Source organism: Apus apus, chromosome 1 (genome assembly GCF_020740795.1).
Source record: "Apus apus isolate bApuApu2 chromosome 1, bApuApu2.pri.cur, whole genome shotgun sequence".
Taxonomy (NCBI): Eukaryota; Metazoa; Chordata; class Aves; order Apodiformes; family Apodidae; genus Apus; species Apus apus.
In genome coordinates this window covers 98,863,112-98,883,689 of record NC_067282.1, presented here as the reverse complement: position 1 = coordinate 98,883,689, position 20,578 = coordinate 98,863,112, and the positions used below count along the sequence as shown (strand labels likewise).

General features: G+C 40.3%; 1 protein-coding gene across 3 annotated transcripts in view; it reads right to left on the bottom strand.

Moving 5' to 3' along the window:
* The window catches only part of BACE2 (beta-secretase 2), a 49,487-nt gene that overhangs the window by 13,234 nt on the left and 15,675 nt on the right, over window positions 1-20,578 (bottom strand). For 2 of the 3 annotated variants that reach the window (XM_051642420.1, XM_051642430.1), the window contains exons 2-5: window positions 12,928-13,016; window positions 5,729-5,945; window positions 4,080-4,208; window positions 2,743-2,877 (exon numbers count right to left, since the gene is read on the bottom strand). In XM_051642420.1, the coding sequence (XP_051498380.1) occupies window positions 2,743-2,877; window positions 4,080-4,208; window positions 5,729-5,945; window positions 12,928-13,016 (570 nt within the window). The remainder of the gene's footprint in view (window positions 1-2,742; window positions 2,878-4,079; window positions 4,209-5,728; window positions 5,946-12,927; window positions 13,017-20,578) is intronic. The other variant, XM_051642436.1, reaches the window with a different exon arrangement.

The window sequence follows — 20,578 nt, the reverse complement described above, 5'->3', positions numbered from 1 at the left end:
TCCACGCTTTGGATCAAGGTCTCTGCTATCATAAAACAACTAATTTGAGTTTAAACACAATACAGCAGCTTATTTTTAATGACCGGCACATCTAATTTAAGAATAGTCAGGGAACATTAGGCCTCATTACATGGCATATTTAGTACTGGCTCAAAAGTACAAATGCCAAATGCTACCACCTTTCTCTCCTGTATTGAAAATCGCTAAAATGCAGATAAAAACAAGTACAAAGAAATCTGAAATTTCAACCTTGCAGCATCAAAATCTGCACTGAAAAAATCTAATCAAGCCTTTATCTTAATTATTAAAACCCCAAGCCTCAGATGAAGAGATTTCAGCAACCTGCAGATACAGTAAAGAATAAACATTTTAAAAAGTACATCTTTTTTCAAGACCTCCTTAAAAACTATGGTTAATTGTGGGAAAGGAAAAAAAAGACAAGAAGCAGTGGCAGCTGTTTTGCATGAACTACTTCTGTTACCAGCTTAGGCAGCAGAATCAATATAACTGAACAGGGACATATTCATGGCATAATCATAAAACACAACGTAACATACAGCATAAGCTTTTTAGGAAGAGGTCAAAGAGCAAGCAAATTTAAAATACATTGGTTTAGATGTTACCAAGTCACATGGAATATCTTTAGAGCAGTGACAAAAATGAAAAGTAAAACAGTTAACTCTAACTTTGTTATTTTCTGTTTGAAAAAGATGCTACAGGCTGCTGAGCAGAGCTGAAAGAAATGCAAACAGAAAACCGTTTATTATACTCTCAGAAATAGCTCTAAAGAGTGGAAAGAAATATCAAGGCATTGTGGAGTCCATTTTAACAGGTTTGTACCACAAATACACAATCACCAGCATCCTGGAGATCCGCTCTTGGGGAAAAAACAGGTAGGAGGCACAGCCAAGGGGGTCAATCACTAACATAAAACCATGCAAAATGCCTCAAGTAGCAGGGTCACTCAGCCAGGAACTAAGCACCTGGATTCTCACGCTGTGTACAGTGTAATTGCAGAGGGCAGTAACTTCTGCCTTCTTAGTCTTCCTGGTTAATATTTAACAGCACAGCCTACCGCAGCATGTGCTGCTGGCAGCTCAGTACTTCCCTCAGCCCTGGTCTGCTGGGCTCAAGGCCACAGCTGCAGAGCGGGACACTGGACAGGTTCCCGGCACTGAAGCAAAGGGACTGCTTTTTCCTTGCAAGGAAAGGAGTAGTCCCTGGTTACGGTTAAAAAAAAAAAAAAGAAAAAGTTCCATTTCCTAGAAAACAACTAAGAGGAGAGAGGGCACATAGTTACTATCCTGTACAAGTGGATTACGCCTCCTCTGCAAGCTCCTAACTAGCCAAAAGTTACACTAGCTCTAATTTACTGTTCTTCTAAATTTTTGTGGGAAGATCTCCTTTGATTAAGAAAGGAATGATGCCTTCTGTAACACCAACTCACACAGTATGCTAATATGTACAACGTGAAAGCAAACCCTGGCTCAAAAAAGACTGACAATGACAGGAAACTGTTGTAACACTGCTAGGTTTTTAAATGAGTTGTTTTCTGGAAACAGCATGTATCAAACCATGAGTACAAGCGCTCCTCTTCAAAAACATGCTGACTTTTTTAAGGCAAGAAAGAAGAGCAAACACAAACATTTACCTTAGAGGATGAGCAGTTTTGCTTTCCAAACAGTATAGTAAAGAGGTATTTAAATAGACCTTGTTTTGCATATTAAGATGAAAAACAATATGACTAATTTAAAATATTTTATATGGCAAGATAAAATCCATATTTTGTATACAAACATAATATCCATGCACATGTAAGATTTTAATAATGAATTCAATTTAATTTGTATGAACTATAAAAAACTGAGAATTGTCATGTCCCAATGATGTCCAACTAAGAGAACAAGCATAAGATAAAATTAAGATGTTTAATGAAAACAGGGCATGGAAATTATAGAAGTAAAATAAAAACATGAACAGCAACAAGCAACAGTAAGAAACAAATGAAATACACACATAGATATATATCCTCCAGAAAAAAATATTAAACTGCTTTGGAATAAAAAATCCAGCAACACAGTCTCATTGTACTGAATCAGAGAGAGCAGAACATTATCCCCAATACAAAAAGAAAACATATCCATCAGGAATGATAAATGGCAAGGCTGAAGTGAGCAGAAGTGCATTACACAAAAAAACTCAACAAAACAAAAAAGAAAAAAAGGGGCACAGGACGAGATGCTCTGAGAAGCATCCCAGGATGACACTTGCCCACTGCCATAGTGAATTACATGCTTAGACATTGTCACAGGGGTCAATTGAAAATCTTCCCTTTCCTTTGTTTGACCAGAATTGCTTAAAACCCCTTTGGTTTGATTTTACTATAAAAGAGAAAACCATAAACTGTAGCTGTTTAAAGAGCTCCTCCTTGAATCAATGCACCATCATCACTGTTTAGACACCTTTGTTACAACTTCAACTAGTAAAGAGGCAGAGCTAATTGTAGCTTAGTCCCTAATTTACTGAAAATACTTTAAAGTCATCTTTGAAGCAATTTTAACATGCTTGATGTACACACTGCATTTCACATGGATTGTTCCTTTCTTTTCAAACTTGCCATGGAGCCTTAATTCTCAGAGGAAACAGCAATACACATCCGCTTGCAAAGACAAACTGACCAATAAGTGTTTTTCTTAATCAAAATTGTGTTTTATATAGACAGAAACACACTATTACAAATACCTCTCTGCAGTCCAGTTCAAGGTTCTGTCCTCCAACCTCCAGTTTGAGAATTTCAACCTGGTAATACCACTCCTCTTTGATGGGTGTGTACCAAATATCACCCCTGTACAGACTTGGTTCAATTCCACCCAGAACCTAAGGAGAAGGAATTCACACACTTCAAAATCCCAGACTTTTTTTTGGGGACAAGTACAGGAAAAAAGGGGACTATAGAACTGTAATACACAGGGCACTGAAATTTTAACTTAGCACCATTTGTAAGGGAGTTCTTTGTCAATAATAAAGCAGCATGTTACATCTAGGACATTAACTAGATTATGCTTCAGACAAACAGAATTGACACACTGGGCCAAAATACCAGCATCTTAATCTACAAGCTCACACTGATTCTCTTATGAAAGCTCCACTGTTTCAAATCCAAACAGTAACTTCAGTGGTTTAATCTACTCATTGTATAAAAATGGGACAGAATTTTAAACATGCACATAATAAATGCACTTTATCAGATTAGAAAAGGCTTAATGCTGCTTAAGAACACCTTTTTTTTCTTACACACATCCAAAATGTAGTGTGACCATCCCATCATTGCTGTCACTATTAACCTCCAGCAAGACTTAAGTTGAAGCTGACTGGAAGCACCCTAAGACCATCAGATTTTGAATTGAACTAACACAAGTGAGTTCTCTCTTGGGCTTCATCTGTCTCAAGTGTGTTAACATTTACAGTTTGTGAATTTACAGCAAAATAACTGGTTTTGATCAGCTCCTGTGCTGATATGCTTATTTCAGCATCATCCAGGAACAGTCATTCCGACTCATGATCCAAATAAAGGTCAGTTCCCACTAAAACAGACGGAAAGACTTCCCAGAGTAACAACAAAGGACAATATGGTCTTCAGATTATTTCCTTCGGTATGTTGTCTAAAAAAAAAAAAAAAAGGAAAAGAGCCTTGACTCCTCTTCCCCTTTTCACATAATATATATATAAAAAAATTACTATAGCAGTTTGATGAGTTTGAACAAGCTTAGCAGCTGAGTAATGACTCAGTTTAAGAAAGGTAAGAGAATCTGCTCTGAGGAAACACCACAACACTTATATTTTTCTTTATTAAAATTAAACTTGAAATGCAGAAGTTTACTAAAAATTGAAAGGGAAAAAAAAAGAACGGTGAAATAAACAGACACTTGAGTTTTGCCTAAATGGTCAACTTTTCCTTAAAAATTACATAACATTTCATATATTTAAACACTAAATTTGGAAGAATTAGGAAAGTCATAGAAAAGAGGGAGAGAGATTAACAAAGATACATCTTCCCTCTCTGATTGACAGATACCCACAAGACTACCTCCGTTGGTACCACTTCCAGAAACAGGCAGCCCAGCGCCACACATCTGCAAGGAGAAAATGTTGGGAATCTTGGCCTGCCTCACAAGTGAATCAAAGAATGTCTCCACAGAACTTGAAGGCTTGAAGGTTTTGAGAACCAAAACAAAAAAAAAAACAGAAGAATTGCAGAAGTATTAAAAGTTTCTTTGCAGAAATGAGCAAATCATTCAAACAAGACCACTTTTCACAAGTAAATTGAATTTCTGACAACAAGGTGATGAAAATTCTAGATATAAGAAGTCATTAAAAACAAACATCTCTCATTTCTGTTTCTCTTGTTTTTAAAAACATTTTTACTCTTGACCACTGTCATTGAAATCCTTAAAGCATGAGAGCATTTTTCAACTGCAGTTTTCAAATGCAAATACTAGTTTTAGTATCAAGCAGAAACTCTAACCAATGCTTTATGCTCGGAAAAGGAACATGTTATTAGAACAGTCAAATGTAACTTTCCCTTCCCAACTTTCCACAGTTAAAAAGCAGAATTTTAAAGTAAGGATTTTCCATTTTAAAACATGGTTTAATACTAATGAACTTTGAATTCAATGGCCCTAATTTCCTCTTCTTTCTTTTAAATACCTTCATATCCAAGCACACTCACTTCAGCTGATTACTGGGTAACAGGTTGTTATCTACACTGCATGTCATGCTCGTATTTGCAGGTATTAAGAGTACTGCAGTTTCACTACAATTCAGGTATCTGTGCATATACACCTGAGGCAGAGACTCTGGCAAGCCTGTGAGGTGCCAAGTGCTCTTACTACACAAAACACAGAGCAACCTCAGCAGCCAACAGCACTTAAATCTTTGAAGAAGGGAAAAATAAATCCCCTAAACACACTATCTGCCCAAACCATAGCCTGAGAAGCAGCTCTTCTCTCTCTGTTGACAGTGTGTGACAGCAAATACAAGCACAAGTCAATATGATGATCACACAACTCTTAAGTAAAGCATTTTAACTCCAGAGTCAGCAGGCAGGATTTAATAATTTGTTCTAACAGGATATATCTCAGTTTGTGAATTGCTGTTATGTGTCTGTTGAAAACTATGACTTCAGTCTGTAATTTTTCCAGTTTTAGATTATAAGGTTATAAAATTTAGACTATAAATTTTAGGTTTTTAAATTAAACTTCTACCTGAATTTCCTACCTCCACCAGAACAGGATTTGCTTGGTTCTCTGTTCATGAAAACACTAATACTTGTTCTGAAATGATCCATAAATGCCCTCCACCTCAACTTTTCCTTGATGAATGGAGAATGTCTTAGGATGAATTGTCAAGGGCTTTGCCAAGTAAGTTTATCGGTCCATTGACAAATCTGGTATTACTCTGGTACTACAAACTCTGTGAAAGCTTATTCATTCCAGAGGGGCTAAAATTGGAGCCTTCATCACCAGAAAAGCCAAAATCCTCAAATTAGATTATGATACCATCACAACCCAATTTAGTCTTTCTGCAACAAATACAAAGGATCCACAGGAAAGAGTGGTTGGGAGGGAGGAGTCTAAAGCTGATAGATCATCTGCTTACTTTATTTTAGTAGTCAGATTTCTATTTATTGTCATAGTGAAAGATGATAGCTGAGGAAAGGATGATTTACCTTGGCTAAGGCATCATAGGCAAGACCAAGAATCCCATGCCATTTAACCCCTGGCAAGAAGAAATTATCTGATTCAAGAATGGTAGCAATGTTGATCCTGTAGCTGCCATTGATTCCTTTTGGGATAGTAATGACATCTGTACCCAGCACTCCAGTCCAGCTTCCTTGACTGTACTTAACTGTGACATCAATCCCTTGAGATTTGTATGTACTTGACCTTTAAAAGGAAGATAGACACGTATGTATGAGTTTTTCATTTACAATGCAAGACAACAGAATACATTCAATCTCAATTTTTCCCAGAGAGCAAAAAAAGTGAAGTCTGCAAAGTCAATCACATAAACTCAAAGTAGATGGAGGATGGATTGTAAAAGCAGTAAAAAGCAGTAATAAAAAAAATCTCGAGGTCTGGGTTTTATCCTGAAGCCATCAATGGCTCAAACCTTCACAATGAGCATCTTTTTTGTTCTTCTTTCAAATCTAAGGTATTATGCCATCTAGTGCAACGTGTCCTTGGCTCAGACTGGTCTATTACAATAGCAGCAATACTCTTTAAATGGAGATGGAACACATTAAGTGGCGCTAGGAAATGAAAAGCTTCTGAATTCAAATCTAAAATTGAAACGCCAAGCTAACTGAATAGCTGTAGACTAATGCATCATTAATATTGTAAAAAAAAAACCTTTTGGGGTAAATTGGAATGTTATTGTTAATATCAGCAGTAAGGCAAATGTTTTCGAAACCTGCAGTTTGGTCTGCCCATCAGGAAGTAAGTGGACTGGGATATTATTAACAAATGAGCCAATGACTTGGAGGAAGAAAGGAAAGAGTTCCATCTTGACCAGGGCAGCAAACACAAAGAAGGAGTTAAGTATGGCAAGCAAAGAAAGGAAAAGGAAGCTTAGAAAGCATAACAAAAACACTAGAAAAAACATCAATTTTCATTTTAAAATCCTGTAGTATAAATATAGCAATCACCTTCCACCTACATCACTACCAAAGAACTACAAAAGTTCTACATCACTTAAAATTTATTTTGGTCCCATTCCTCAGCATACAGCTTCCCCTCCGGAAGAGACAGATGACCATGTTTAGTTCATTAGAACAGACTTTTTACTTGACAGCTTTTTAAAAAGTAAATTAAAACAAAGACCTAAGTTTTAAATAATTCCATGATACCACCTTAGCACCGTGTGTAAAACAATAGAAAGTGCAAGCGTATCAAGTAGGGACAGCTCTGACAACCCAGCTTTAATCTAACAGATGTTCTGACAGAAACAGCCACATGAAGGGACTTCACAGCCTGAGCTCCCCAAAATGAAGCTGGAGTGATTTTGCCTATTATGGGGAACAACCTTTAGACGGAAATGCAGACAACTCACATCCATTTGAGCAGATACTTTATCCTGAGGGATAGTTTGGCCATCTTGGAACTGATCCTCTTCCTAGCTTAGGGAGGGGGGGAAGACCAGGCCAGACTGTAACCATAAGCAGTTCTTCATACTCCCAACACCTAATCCTTCAAGGGTCTTTAGAGCTCAGTAGATTGTAACATCCAAGACAGCAGAAATACACAAGATAATAGGCCCCACAGCATATACTTCAAAATACACAAATTCCAGAGGTAGTGTTAGCACCTGTATGTAGTCACTTATACTGCTACTGCTGTTTTACCTTTCTGTGTAACTCTGTGTTTCTATGATGCTTAGACAAAGAGATGTTTCTGCTCAGGCTAGGTCTTCAGAGCACCACTGTGATACTGGCAGTACATTTTGCAAATCAAAACAGAGTCTGAATAAATTACTGGCATAAGAGAAACTGGGGGAGTGGGGGCAGGAAAAGGAAGGGAAAATGAAGGGTTCTTCATGTAGAAAAGTGTCTGACTGTGCCACAGAAGAGAAAACATCTGAAATCAGAGAGAAAAGCAAGTGCTGGAAGAATAAAGCAAAGTGAATCTGCAAACACAGACGCTGCATGACTCTCAACAGCAGCAGCACACAGCTCTTCTTCCCTAAAGTGGTCACAGCCTGATGGATTGAGCTGAGGGCCAGGACCCACAAAGACTGGGTACAGTACTGGGAGTACTGCACCCAGCTCTGGAGGCCCCAACACAAGAAGGATGTGGACCTGTTGGAGCGTGTCCAGAGGAGAGCCATGAAAATGGTCAGAGGGCTGGAGCACCTCTCTTATGAAGACAAGATGAGAGAGTTGGGGTCGTTCAGCCTGGAGAAGAGAAGACTCTGGGGAGACCGTATAGCAACCTTCCAATACCTGAAAGGGGCCTATAAGAAGGCTGGGGAAGATCTGTTCGCTAGGGCATGTAATGATATGTCATGGGGCAATGGTTTTAAGGTAAAAAGGGTAGATTTAGGTTGGACATTGGGAAAAAGTTCTAAAGAACTATATGAGGGTGGGGGATCACAGAAACAAGTTGCCTAGAGAGGTGGTGGAGGCCCCATCCCTGGAGACATTCAGGGTCAGGCTTAATGGGGCTCTGAGCAATCTGCTCTAGCTGGAGATGTCCCTACTTATTGTAGGGGGGTTGGACTAGATGACCTTTAGAGGTCCTTTGCAACACATTACATTCTATGATTCAATGAGTCTATGATTTTCCAGCATGGCTGGTGAACTTCCTTGTGGAAAGGCAGGACAGGTCTTCCCTTGCCCTCTGTGCCTTAGCTTCCCCACCTGTAGAAATGGGTATGAGGATACTCATCTCATTTGTAAAGTGCACAAATGTCATATGGAAGAGAATGCCTTATTATTTCTTTCAAGGAGCAAAACACTTTGTGAGGGAAGCGATCTCGATCCTTGTGGCAGTAATTATATTCTGTTCTAAAAAACCAACTCCTGCTCCATCTTCTTGACTGTAATCAGCCCATTTTTCCACCTCACTGACACAAAGGAAGAACATTACTTTAGAGGTCAAAACTAGAGACTTGTTCTAATTCATAGGCTGAGTGTTTGAAACACACAGCACAAAAATTTCCAAACAAGACACTGTGGCTATAATAAGAAAATAAGAAATTCAACTCCTCCAGCAGTCTATCTTAGCCAGAGACAAGGAAAAAGGCTCCTAAACTATGGCACTACAGAGCCACTACCCCCTTCTTCCTGGTTACTACCCTCTCTTCAAAAGAGCCAACAGATACATGGTCCTCAAACCTTGAATGGATCTCAAGCCTCAGGTGAGAAAACCAGCAATGGTTTTACTTTCCCCATGTGGAGTTACTCCTCATTACCAGCATTGAGCACCAAACAAACCATAGCCAAAACACTATTTCTCGTGTCATGCTTTATTTGAATGAAGCTCAACACAGCAACAGCAACTCCATTATGCAGAAAGCCCTGCGTAGCACTGACCTCACCAAACACATGCAATTCCCACCAAACCGATGCAATTCTGTCTAATTCCATGTTCTCTTGCTGCTCCGGAACAAACCAGGACTTCATATTTTCCTGCTTATCCATTCACTTTTTCATAAGCACCAAATCAATGTCTCCACACACAGCAATGACAAAGAACAGACAGAAAGAGCAATGGGCAAAAAAATCTGAACAGAAGTTTTGGTCTCTTCTCTAATGATAGATGGATGGCACAAGGTAAATGATTCAGGGCCAACAACTTGAAGAAAATGCGAATTATTCCACAAAAGAAATTTTTGATTTTTAACCAAGAAGTCCCATCTAATTTGCAGGGGTTCTGGAACAAGTTTACAATTTACCTCAAACCATAAACTGTACAGGATCACACTGCAAAGCAGCAGTTCACTTGCTTGCTGTTATATACCTTACTGTGTTACCTCAGATTATTGTCCGTCATTTTCTAACCCCAACTCTTGAGCAGTTTGCTCTTGAAACTTTATATGGTGAGGCAGTAGTACTCACACTGAAATAAAACTGAATACTGATGCTGAATACTGACAGCTCTGACTATGTCCCTCTTTCACACACTGCTATAGAGCCATCACCAACAATTTAGTTTCAAGTGTGAAAATCCCTGTATACATCTGTTTAAGTAGCTCTTTTATCTTAAGTAGCATACTCAACAAAAAACTACTTGGTATTTTGAAAAGCTTGAGAAACAAATTCTGTTATTTCTTTTCAGTTTGGGACAAATTAGGCCATTTCCCAAAACCTTATATATGATGGTTATGTATGCAGATGATCATTACAGCAAAGTCAGAACTTTTCACAGCACCGGTTTGTCAGAGCCACTCAAAGGCTCAAGTTGTGAAAGAGTTCATGGTAACAGCTCTATTCCTTTTGTACAGAAAGACCCAGATAATGAAACAACAGCATTATATGACACAAATTATACAACACACAACATCACCTAACAAGCCAGTTCTAAAATTGCTCAAGGAGGGCTCTTCCTTAAAAACACACCCTCTGGGTATTTAGAAACAGGATAATGCCTTTCCTATGCACCCTCCTCACTTTCAGTCAAAAAAACACTCTTGCATTTAATCTCAGATGTTGATGATTTGAATAAAATTAAACTAAGAGCATGACAATCAGGAAATTCAGATCCATCATTCTCTTTCTCCAACACAATATTAATATTCTAACATGCACACATCTATAACTCAGTTCCATTAATTTAACAAATTACAAATCCTTCTTTCCTCTCATCTTCAATTTGCAGTTTACGAGGTTGATATGGAAGCACTTCTTGACAATATAGGGAAAAACTGCAGGAATGATTACCAGATGACAGGAAAACTCTTTATCTAATGTTGAAGTGTTCCACATAGTGTGGAAGAAAAGTTCACATAGGTCACTTGTCTCATTTACATATGGGTAAAGGTCACTCAGGTAATTTTACAGATCTGGATTACATGACATTGCATCAAATGGAGTAGTTGATATGCTGAATGGCAGAGCTTGAATCCAAAGGAACCCTGAAAAACTGGAAGACTGAGCCAGCAGAAACCTCATGACATTCAATAAGAAGAAGCACAAACTTTTCCAGCTGAGAGGAAACAACTCCATGCATCAGGACAGACTGGGAAGCAAATTAAAAGACTTAGGGTGATGTTGGAAATCAGGATGAGTAAGAGCCAACCCCGCACTCGTCCTGTGCATAAAGCAAACTCTACTCCAGGCCACATTTGGAGGGTCATGGACAACATGTCCAAGGAAGCCCCACCTCACCCTCTCGTCAGCACCGCTCGGACCACACCTGGAATAGATTGTGGCCAGCTGTGGGAACCCGGTTCAGTAGGGATCTGGAGAAAGAGAAGAGGGACGGGCATAGGTCAAGGACCACAAACAAAAGACTTGTGATGAGAACCTGACAGGAGCAGGGCTTTGGTTTTACAGACAAGAGGCTATGGGGAGATGTCACAGCAGCTTACAACTTGAAAGACAGCTAGAAAGATGACACAGCCAAACTTTTCAGAGCCGTGCCGGACAGTAACACAGGGGGCAACACCAGTGAGTTACATGTTAAGAGGTTCAGGTTGGACATGAGGAAGTATTTCCCTCATAGGAGAGTGGCACAGCACTGAAACACACAGCCCAGAGAGAGCATGGATTCTCCATTCTCAGAGGTTTAGAGCACTTGACTAGACTCAGCCATGGCTGACCTGATACGGTGACAGCCCTGCCTCATTTGTGGTATGTACCAGGTGACCTATGGAGGATTCTTGCAAACAACATTTTTTACACATCTAACTGATTTCAGTGGGGCCAGGATACCACCCACATGACATTTTAAAAATGTATTTAAATTATTTAAAATGGAAGAAGCAGGTGTAGCCAGGTTCAAGCATGCTACTGGATGCACTTTACTCTGAGCATATGGCAGTACTCCATCAATCCAGCCCCAAACAGAAATTCCTGTTGCAATTGCTCTGGACTATAATGACTTTAGTTTGAAGCATTTTACAAAGCACTCTTAACTCTTCAGAGCCTAAATGTTAAGGTTTCATTATAAACTTTATATCAAAGTTCTCAAAATACAGTGTACACTGAAAACACTGATAAGATACTGTAACCTTCAAGTGATTTCACAGCCCTTCTCAACACACAACCTCTGCTGTTGCTGTTTCTAATGTTTTATGGTTCTTATGGGAGAGGCCTTGCCCTTCCAGACAAAATAACATCACTTAAGAGAAAAGAGAGAAGGAATACTTGTGCTTTTAATTCTTTGTAATTAAGTTTCCTCTAGGCACTACCTATGAAAAGGGATAGCTGGCATGTAAAACTCTACAGTAGTGCAGAAGCAGTTTTCAAGTGCAAATTCTGGACTTTCCAGACCTACGTCATATCAGAGTGAGATGTGAAATATCTCCATTAACATCTGAATATGTGACCAGAGGTAAGGCTATTTAAGTAAGCAGCATGGAAATACTGGTTTTCCCTCCATTACCAGTGTATCTTATTGGGGAAAAAAAAAAACAGAAGAAGTGCAGAACCCCATGTTAAAACACATAAAAAGGTAATGAGAATGGTGATACTCTCCAATCTCCTAGTTCTTTAAGTATTTTTATCTATAGGTGTCAGATAAAAATAGACGCTGTGTATTGGTGAAATTTAGCTGAAATAACTGAAACTACAGAAGGGTGGAAAATAAGGAAGAAAGGAGGGAGAGTGATTCAGACAGACAAAGCTGTGCTTGGCTGTGACTAATGTCAGCACATGTTAAACACAGCAAATTTAGTGCATAACAAGCACCAAAACCACCAAGTTATATCTTATAAACAACCAGATTCAGCAGGGTCTGTCCAGATCAATAAATGATCGAGGCCCTTGACCAAACTAAACAACAAATTAGTTTTTGATTAACTAGTTTTGGTTTTGGATGCAATGTCAAGTAACAGATACAATCACTGGGTTTTAATTTTTGTTTTTAAACCAAGGGAAAGTATATTTAAACTTATAATTCCTTCCAAGACTTTTCAGATTAAAAATTGGCTAAAATTGGTGTGATTTTGCAAAAGATTGTTACCCTGCAATCTTTTTTTTTCTTTAGCTCTAATCAGTGCTGTGCTCAGAGCTCAGTGGGACTGTTCATGATGTCAAGCAGGGCTTTGCATCAGGCAAGGCAAATCTTCCCAGTCAGGCAATAAATATTCCACTCTCGTCGGATGGCACAGGAGCCCCACAAACTACCTTACCACCCCCTTTTGCACGGAGGAGTCAGAACCTAAAAGACACCCTAACCCATCACAGTGAGCAGAACAGGTACTTACAGCTCCACATTGAAGTAGGAGGTGACATCAGGATCAGGCACACCTGCTACAGCAAAATTACTGCTTCCAGTGTCAACCAGAATATTTAACTGCCGAAACAGAAGAAAGGAGAGGTGTTTTTCATATCCAGCTAAACAAACAAATCAGTCATTAACGTTTTGTCTAAACTACCTTCAGTTTTACATTAATAATGAAGTTGCCCAGAAAAATAAATACAAAGTCATTTTTGGGAAAGATATGCTGCTGCAGCCCCTGCAATGCTTTAAAATATTAATGTTCCTGGAAAGCGGAGAACCTGACAAGCTAATATGGGCACAGCAGAGGAACTCAAAACCATCTCAAATTTCTTTCTGGCCCTGCCCACGTGTCTCAGAAACCTGGCTCTCAGAAACCTGGCTCGTCCGGGTCACAGGCTGAATTGAGTACTGTTTAAAGCACTGTTTGCCTTAGAGCTTATGAGGTTTCTAGGTAGGTGCTGAGTGCAAGTCCGAGCAGAAATAAACAGAAGCACGAAGCCACCTCACGACTTGGAAAGCATGGGAACACTGCCCAGCTCATCCCGAGTAGCAGCAACCTACCACAGCCTTTACTGCCTTTAAATAGGAGGATGGCAGATCTATAAGTGCTGTTAAAACCATGGACTGAAAGGTGGCCCAAAAGTGGGCCACTTGTTCGCTTAATTGGGAGGACAATTTAGACCAAAAATTACCTAACAAACTCAGACAGACAAAATGAGATGCCTGCTTTCCCCTTTTGGCTCAGGTTAGCAGGCTGGTTCACCACAGCTGCATGATGGCTTGTGCTAGCACAAAGCAGAAGGTAACAACACAGCAGTGAGCAGCCAGAAGCAAGATCACCTCTTTTGGTGAGACCTTGAAGATACATAAAATGTAGTGTCATTAAACGACAATTTCAGTCAACTAGAGACTGTACTGCTACAAAAAGCAGTGGTCACGCTTTCTCTTGCACTTGGCTGGAGGCTTCCCATGTGTTCTTGGCATAACCACTCATACCCATGGGGCTGTGATGCAAATCAGATCAGGCTCTCTTCACCTACAGTTACCAAAAAAAGAAAAAAAGAAAGCTATCTGCCACATCAGACAGCTACCTGAAAAGAGATGGCAGGAACACATACTAGAAAAAGGGTGATTGCTCCCTTTGGTGACAGTGTAGTCTCAGATCGGCTTAAAACGGTTGTGAAAATATGCCCTAGGTTCCTCAGAAAAATATTAAAGCATTAAGAATTTTTCTGTAGGAGTGAGTGAGACATGAGGACTGGGCTGCCTGCAGTTTAAAGCCAGTTGAAACCAGGCACTTTGGTAATCCTCATCACTCCTTAAAACATGAGGTAGCTTGGGATCTAGCACTGAGTGTGGACATGGGAAGGGTAAGAGAGAATGATAGGGTAAACAAGTTTCATGTCACTTCCTTGACAAAGGAAGTGGAGAAACAGGGCAGAGTTCAGAAAGGAGAGTAAACACAAAGGCAGGTAGAGCATTTGGAGAAGATATGCCAAATCCTTCTTTAATAAGTTTAAGACCAAGCACGGACAAAAAAGTGTGAGTTGATTTTAACAAATTTGGAGGGAGAGGGAGGAGATGGTTATCCTTGTTTTACCTAGTTAATACAATATGGGACTGAGGAGCTCAGACATGAAAACATGAACACAAAACCAACTAGTAATCCATGTGACTCTCTTCTGAGTGTGCACACACACAGTCGTCGGTATTCCCAGTCCTAATCACACAAATATTTTAAGAATAAAAAGCAACAAACCCACCACCTTAGTCAAGTGCCTCACTGCATCCCAGATTTTATATTAACCAGAGGCAATATATTAACATTTATTTTGCAAGCACACGAGCTAGACACCGACGTTAAAAAAAAAAAAAAAAAGGACACAGGCAAATTCACCTGCTTCCAGCAGCTGAGGTTTTAAAACAAAAACCAAGAACCTCTGAGGCATGGCTTGCAATAAAATCCCAAGTTTGTTACATGCTTTTATTTCAACAATATCAAAAACCAAACATCTTGTCAACTACCTAATGAAGTAAGAACTATTCATCCACCCCACCCCCAGGATAGAAATCTTATTAAAAATAAACAAAAAGCAGCTACAACATAGGCATCTACCAGGACCAACAAAAGTTGCCTCAAAGGGCTGCTGTAGGGCTTAAATTAATTAGCCTTCCCAAGGCAGTCTGTGATGCTTGAGTAATAGGTATTATACATCAGCTGCATAAATACATGTAGGTGTTGCTCTAACTTCAGTAATATGCATGAAACCATACATGAAGGAGGACTTGGGAAAAAAACAACCAAAACCACAAATAAAAACCCAATCACTAAATATGACAGGTATGAAAGATATTTTACCCCCACACCTTAAACACGATGTTACCACCACAGAAGTCACAAATCACTGGGAAAAAAAGGGCATATTTACTACCCACAGCATGGAGCAAATCAGCATTTCCAAAAGACCGTACATATCCCTCCCACAAAAAAAACCCCAAAACAACCAAAAACCCCAAGAAATACAAAGTCAGCTAACCATGCAAGTGCCAGCACACTCGGACACAGCAGCATTCACATGACAGATCACTATTGAGGCTGACATTCTCTATCCGCATGTTTGTGCATAATGAGATGCAGGCGGCCAGGGCAGACACTGATTTATTGTAGTCCTCACAATAGCGCCAGTGATTAGCAGCTCATTTTGGGGTGGGTATAACTTACTGAGTTCTCTTTCTCTCCTGGCTGCCCTTTGGGTCTGAATTTTCTTTAGTGCCTTCACGTCTCATTAAGAACCACTTCCATGTTGTCACCACTGAAGCCTACTTTATTCCCTCCTGCCTGCTGCCCATTTCGTGGTGCTGCTGGGGCAGCTTCAGGCAAGCTCTGGGGAGTCATAGGGTGGCAGTTCAGGGCTTACCTGCCTTGCCCCATCTCCCGAGGTCAGCCCTTCCCTCTCCCAAAAGATGAAGGCAAATGCACTGTGCGCTTACTCCCCAGCTGCACTTCACTGCCCAGCTTACTGATGAAAACTAAAATCAATGGCACCTCAACTTGATTCACTGAGCTATGTGCTTTGACAGATGGACGGCGGGTGTCCATCTCTGTGCCTTTACCTTCCTACCACTGGGAGAGAAGACCCTGATGCCAAGGCAGAGCCAGCAGTGGCAGTAGCTTCTTCTTTAGCTGCCTCCTCACAAAGCCCCTGAGATGGTGAACCAGAGCTCTTGTGGGCAGGAGGAGCAGGTTCCTTGGATTTATTACAGCCACCCGGAATGAATCACTTCCCTGTCACGAAGAGCTGATTATTTAGTGATCCCCCTGTGCTGTCAGAGATTGTCATGTGAAGTTAAGATGCTACGAAAGCCAAGGTCGAAAAGACATGGCTGAATGAAGGAAAAACTGCTGAAAGACTGCTGACTGATCTTGTGCCCAGCATGAAAAACCATGAAAGACTACTTCCCATTCTCTTTTGGAGGCACAGAAGGGAAGCTAGGATTTTGTTTTTATTGTGGTTTCTAAGTTCAACTTCAGACCGATACAGCAGAAAGCAAATGCAAAAGGCTGTTTTTTTTCTCCTGAAGGTCACCTTTACCACAGCTGTGAAAGATAAAATCTGCACCTAGTATCTTACCTGGAGATGGTTATGCTGGATGCATTTCCGATACGGAAATAGCATTTTTAATAATAAGAGGTTCATAAAGATCCCTGGCTGCAGAGTAAGCAAGATAGTAACATCCAGTTCTGCCATGATCAAGTTAGAGGAAATCTGACACCCTATGTATCTGTCATTAGTTGTGCTTATAAAAAGAGAAATCCAAAGCTCTTTACTGAAAGTTATGAACACTGAAAGCAGAAGACTCCTTAGGCCATGCATTTTATAAATTTTCTACTCTGAAGGAGTAGACACTGAAAAACACCAATAGTAGTGATCTATTTCAAACGGAAGGAAAACACATTTTCAATAGTTCAATGATCCCTCAAACTTTCCAGTGTTTGATTTAACGCCAACATCAAATAGCAATGACGGTATGCTATTCTTCTTCAGAAATTTAACTTACCAGTATGTCTTTCATATTTTTAAGCTTTCCATTGCTGAATATTCTTATATTTTGATATCAGAAAAAATAATTGCCTATTGATTTGTCTTTTTTTTTTTTTTTTCAGCAAAGCCTCATCCATCTGTGGTTCAGGCACCTGGCTTGTGTGTTACAGCAGGTGGCGTCAGTACCATGTCATCAACATTTGGCATTATCTACGCCTCATTTAACTGCCTGGTGAACAGCAGTTTCCCACCATACATTCAGAAAGTTACTTCCTTCATATTTTCAAGAAAAAGTGATAAAATGTGGCAATCATTCAACTTCTGTTGTATAGAGGTTGCTAGTATCCTCTAGTGGGGACAGATATTGCCTCTGTTCTGACCTACAACCTACTCAGACTCCATCTAAGTTTCTCTTTCCTCTTTTAGTTTGAGGTCAGAGTATTTGGTAACTTTCAGAAAAATACACAAAACAAATCCCAGGAGCTACAAGTGCATAATGTGTTTTCTTTGACGCAGCTCTCTGCATGATTTAGCATATACAGCCTTTTCCAGGTGTGGAATCCTAGGGCTTGCATGCAACCCTGTCGCGCTGTTGCTTTTGATGTGATTCCCTGGGTAACACACACTGAGCTAGTAATAATCTTCCTGCCTGTTAAAAGACTGGCCCAAGAAAAAATCCACTGCATTTTTTTTCAAGTTAAGAGGTCTGATCCTTTAGGTCAAACAATAAAGTTTCACCACTGGACAGAAGAAACCAGAGTGCAAAAACATATTTGGCTCCTTATCCCTGCTTCAGCTACAGCATAAGGGAGGGGGAAAAAAAGGAGTAAGATTTGCACAGATAGAGCCATAAATATAATAATCAATCTCATTCAGCCTTACATTTGCTCTGGGGTTCAGTCAAAGTCTTAATGATAGGCAGCTGATAGTTTCAACTGCACAAGCCAACAGACCAAAGAAGCTGGCTCTGCAAGAGTTTATTATGACAACTACAAGCGACCATGCCTTCTCTGGGATTTTTACTTGACCAAAGGGCACCTCTTCCTTTTCCCTTCTTTCCCGTCTCCAATAAAGAAAGCGACCGTTCCACACTACTAACATTCATATGCCGTTCAAAATCTTGTCCTGCTGTGCTTTCATGATTCCTCCCACACACACACTTAAAATAGGGCTTATAGTCCTACTCTGCTTGACGGAGTATGTCACACAGTGAACTATGACAAAGTGAAAATGGTTTTTTTGTCCACGGTTAGAGACTAAAAATGGGAAGCATCCTACTACTGGTTCATGAGCTCTTAGTGCACATCATGATGTACTGGCTTAGTAGAAGTCCACCCCATATAACAACCCCTGAACTTGCCACATCTCCGTAGTCCCTCTGTTTCTTATTTTGTCCCACACATAATAATTTGCTAGACAGTGCTTTAAAAAGTGCAAAGAAGCTCTATATTTCTTGCTAGGGATTAGCAGCTGAAATTCATTTGGGTAACAGCTCTTCTTTTCCAAGTTGGTTAATAGATAGAATTACTTGCCAATTTAAATACTGCCTCATTTAACACAACGATTCCTAATTACATTACCAGCCCATCTGGCAAGAATTGCTTATAACTATCATGCAAAGAAGAAAACACACTAGCAACTATACGCTGTGTTTGCCCACACTTATTACATGTTATTATTGGCACAGACTGTCAGTCAGGTTATTTCAGCAATTCGTTTCTAGAAATTAATAATGTTAAAATAACCAGGGTTTTTTAAAGCACAGAGTTATTGTACACTTTTTTTCTGTTACTTGGAATTAGCATTTACAGCCTACTTTCTAATAAACAAATGCAGAAATCTAGCCTTTAATATAGATTCCTGATCTGTTCCTGTTAAGATTCAGAAATAAAACTTAATTAAAAGATGAGTTAGAGGAATCTTTGGAGCATGTCTAGATGTAGAGGCCTGCAAAGTTAGAAAAGTCTTCACAACGACACATTTCTGCATGCAGATTAATATGTATTTTGCTGAACAGGTAAAACTGAAACAAAAAGGGGCTAGGTTTGTTCATTTGTACAACAGAATGGCACACTGCCCCTTAACACTGGGACACGGATGGTACTCTCCCATTTTTCATTGCTCATAATCAGTCCCTGGGCTGGAGCAGCTATGTCCTCACTGCTCTGCAGCACCTCACAGAAGAGCTGAGGTTGGAAAGGACCTCCGGAGGCCAGCTGGTTTAACCCCTTGCTCTTTCAGGGCCACCTAAAGCCAGCTGCCCAGGACTATGCTCAGATGGCTTTTGAATATCTCCTAGGATGGAGACTTCACAACCTCCCTGGGCAACCTGTGCCAGCACTTGGTCACCCTCACAGAAAAAAGTCTTTTTCCTTATATGCAATGAGAACCTCCCGTGTTTCAATGTGTGGCCATTGCCTCTGGTGTTGTCACTGCACACCTCTGAAAAGAGCCTGGCTCTGCCCTCTGCACTGTCCCATCAGGTATTTATACATGTTGAGCAGTCTCAGCTCTCTCAGCCTTTCCTCACATGACAAATGCTCTAACCCCTCAAATGTCTTCATGGCCCTTTGCTGGACCCTCTCCAGTGTGTTCATGTCCTCTTTTACTGTGCAGCCCAGAGCTGGACACAGTACTCGCCAGTACCAAACAGAGATATCCAGAGGAATCCAGAAAACAACTCAAGCTTTTGGTTGATGGCTGCCTTGCCAGTGGTGAAAATGGAGAAACACCCCGTCCAGAGCCAAACAACTCTCTGCAGCTTGGACGGTATCATACTTCAACTTTGAAGAGAAAGAGGAAGGGGGAAGGTCTATGTGTTACACTGAGTCCAGCCGAACAAGTATTTCCTCCTCCCCGTGGAGATCATCTCACCAGAGAAAACAGACCTATCTGTTACTACCTCACAAAAAAATCCTCTTGTAATCATAAGAAGAGTTAAACCATGCAGCAAAGATAAGAGAGGCATTGTCAGAAAGAAAAATGGAATGCTGATTAATGATTTCCTAATGCTGTTTGTTCAGCAGGTGGTGCCCACGTTTCGCTGCAACGTCATACTGGGTACGTAGAGGAAGATCATTTACTGCAGCATGAAAACTTGACCAAACCAGGAGGTCAAGTGTATCACCAAAGATAATTCCTGCTTTTGCAATGGCAGAAGTTTGTCACAGGAACTGTGATGAGTTTGTAGGTTGTAGAGCAGGCAGGAGAACAACTGCCAAATGGAGTCTCTTCCTGGCAACAGCAGATCAAGCCCACCAGAGCATGTTTGGCGTTTAGCTGTCATTCTCCTCACCACACTCCCATTTGGTGTCAGGACCTAGGACTTGACCTCACATCTAGACTAGCTTTACATTCACTCTCTTCCCCAGCCATCTAAAACACACAGCTCTCCCCGGACACTCTCACAGCTGGGCCCAGCAGAAGACCGGGAGTCCTTTGCCCTCAATCTTTTCATGATCTGCTCTGCTGAACTGGGAGGGTTACTTTATTTTTATGTTTGTTTGTTTTTTTTTTTCTCTGAAAAGCAATAATCTCTTTATTTTCCAGAAGATTACAAAGCACTATCTGGATTAGCCAATCTATCCGTGC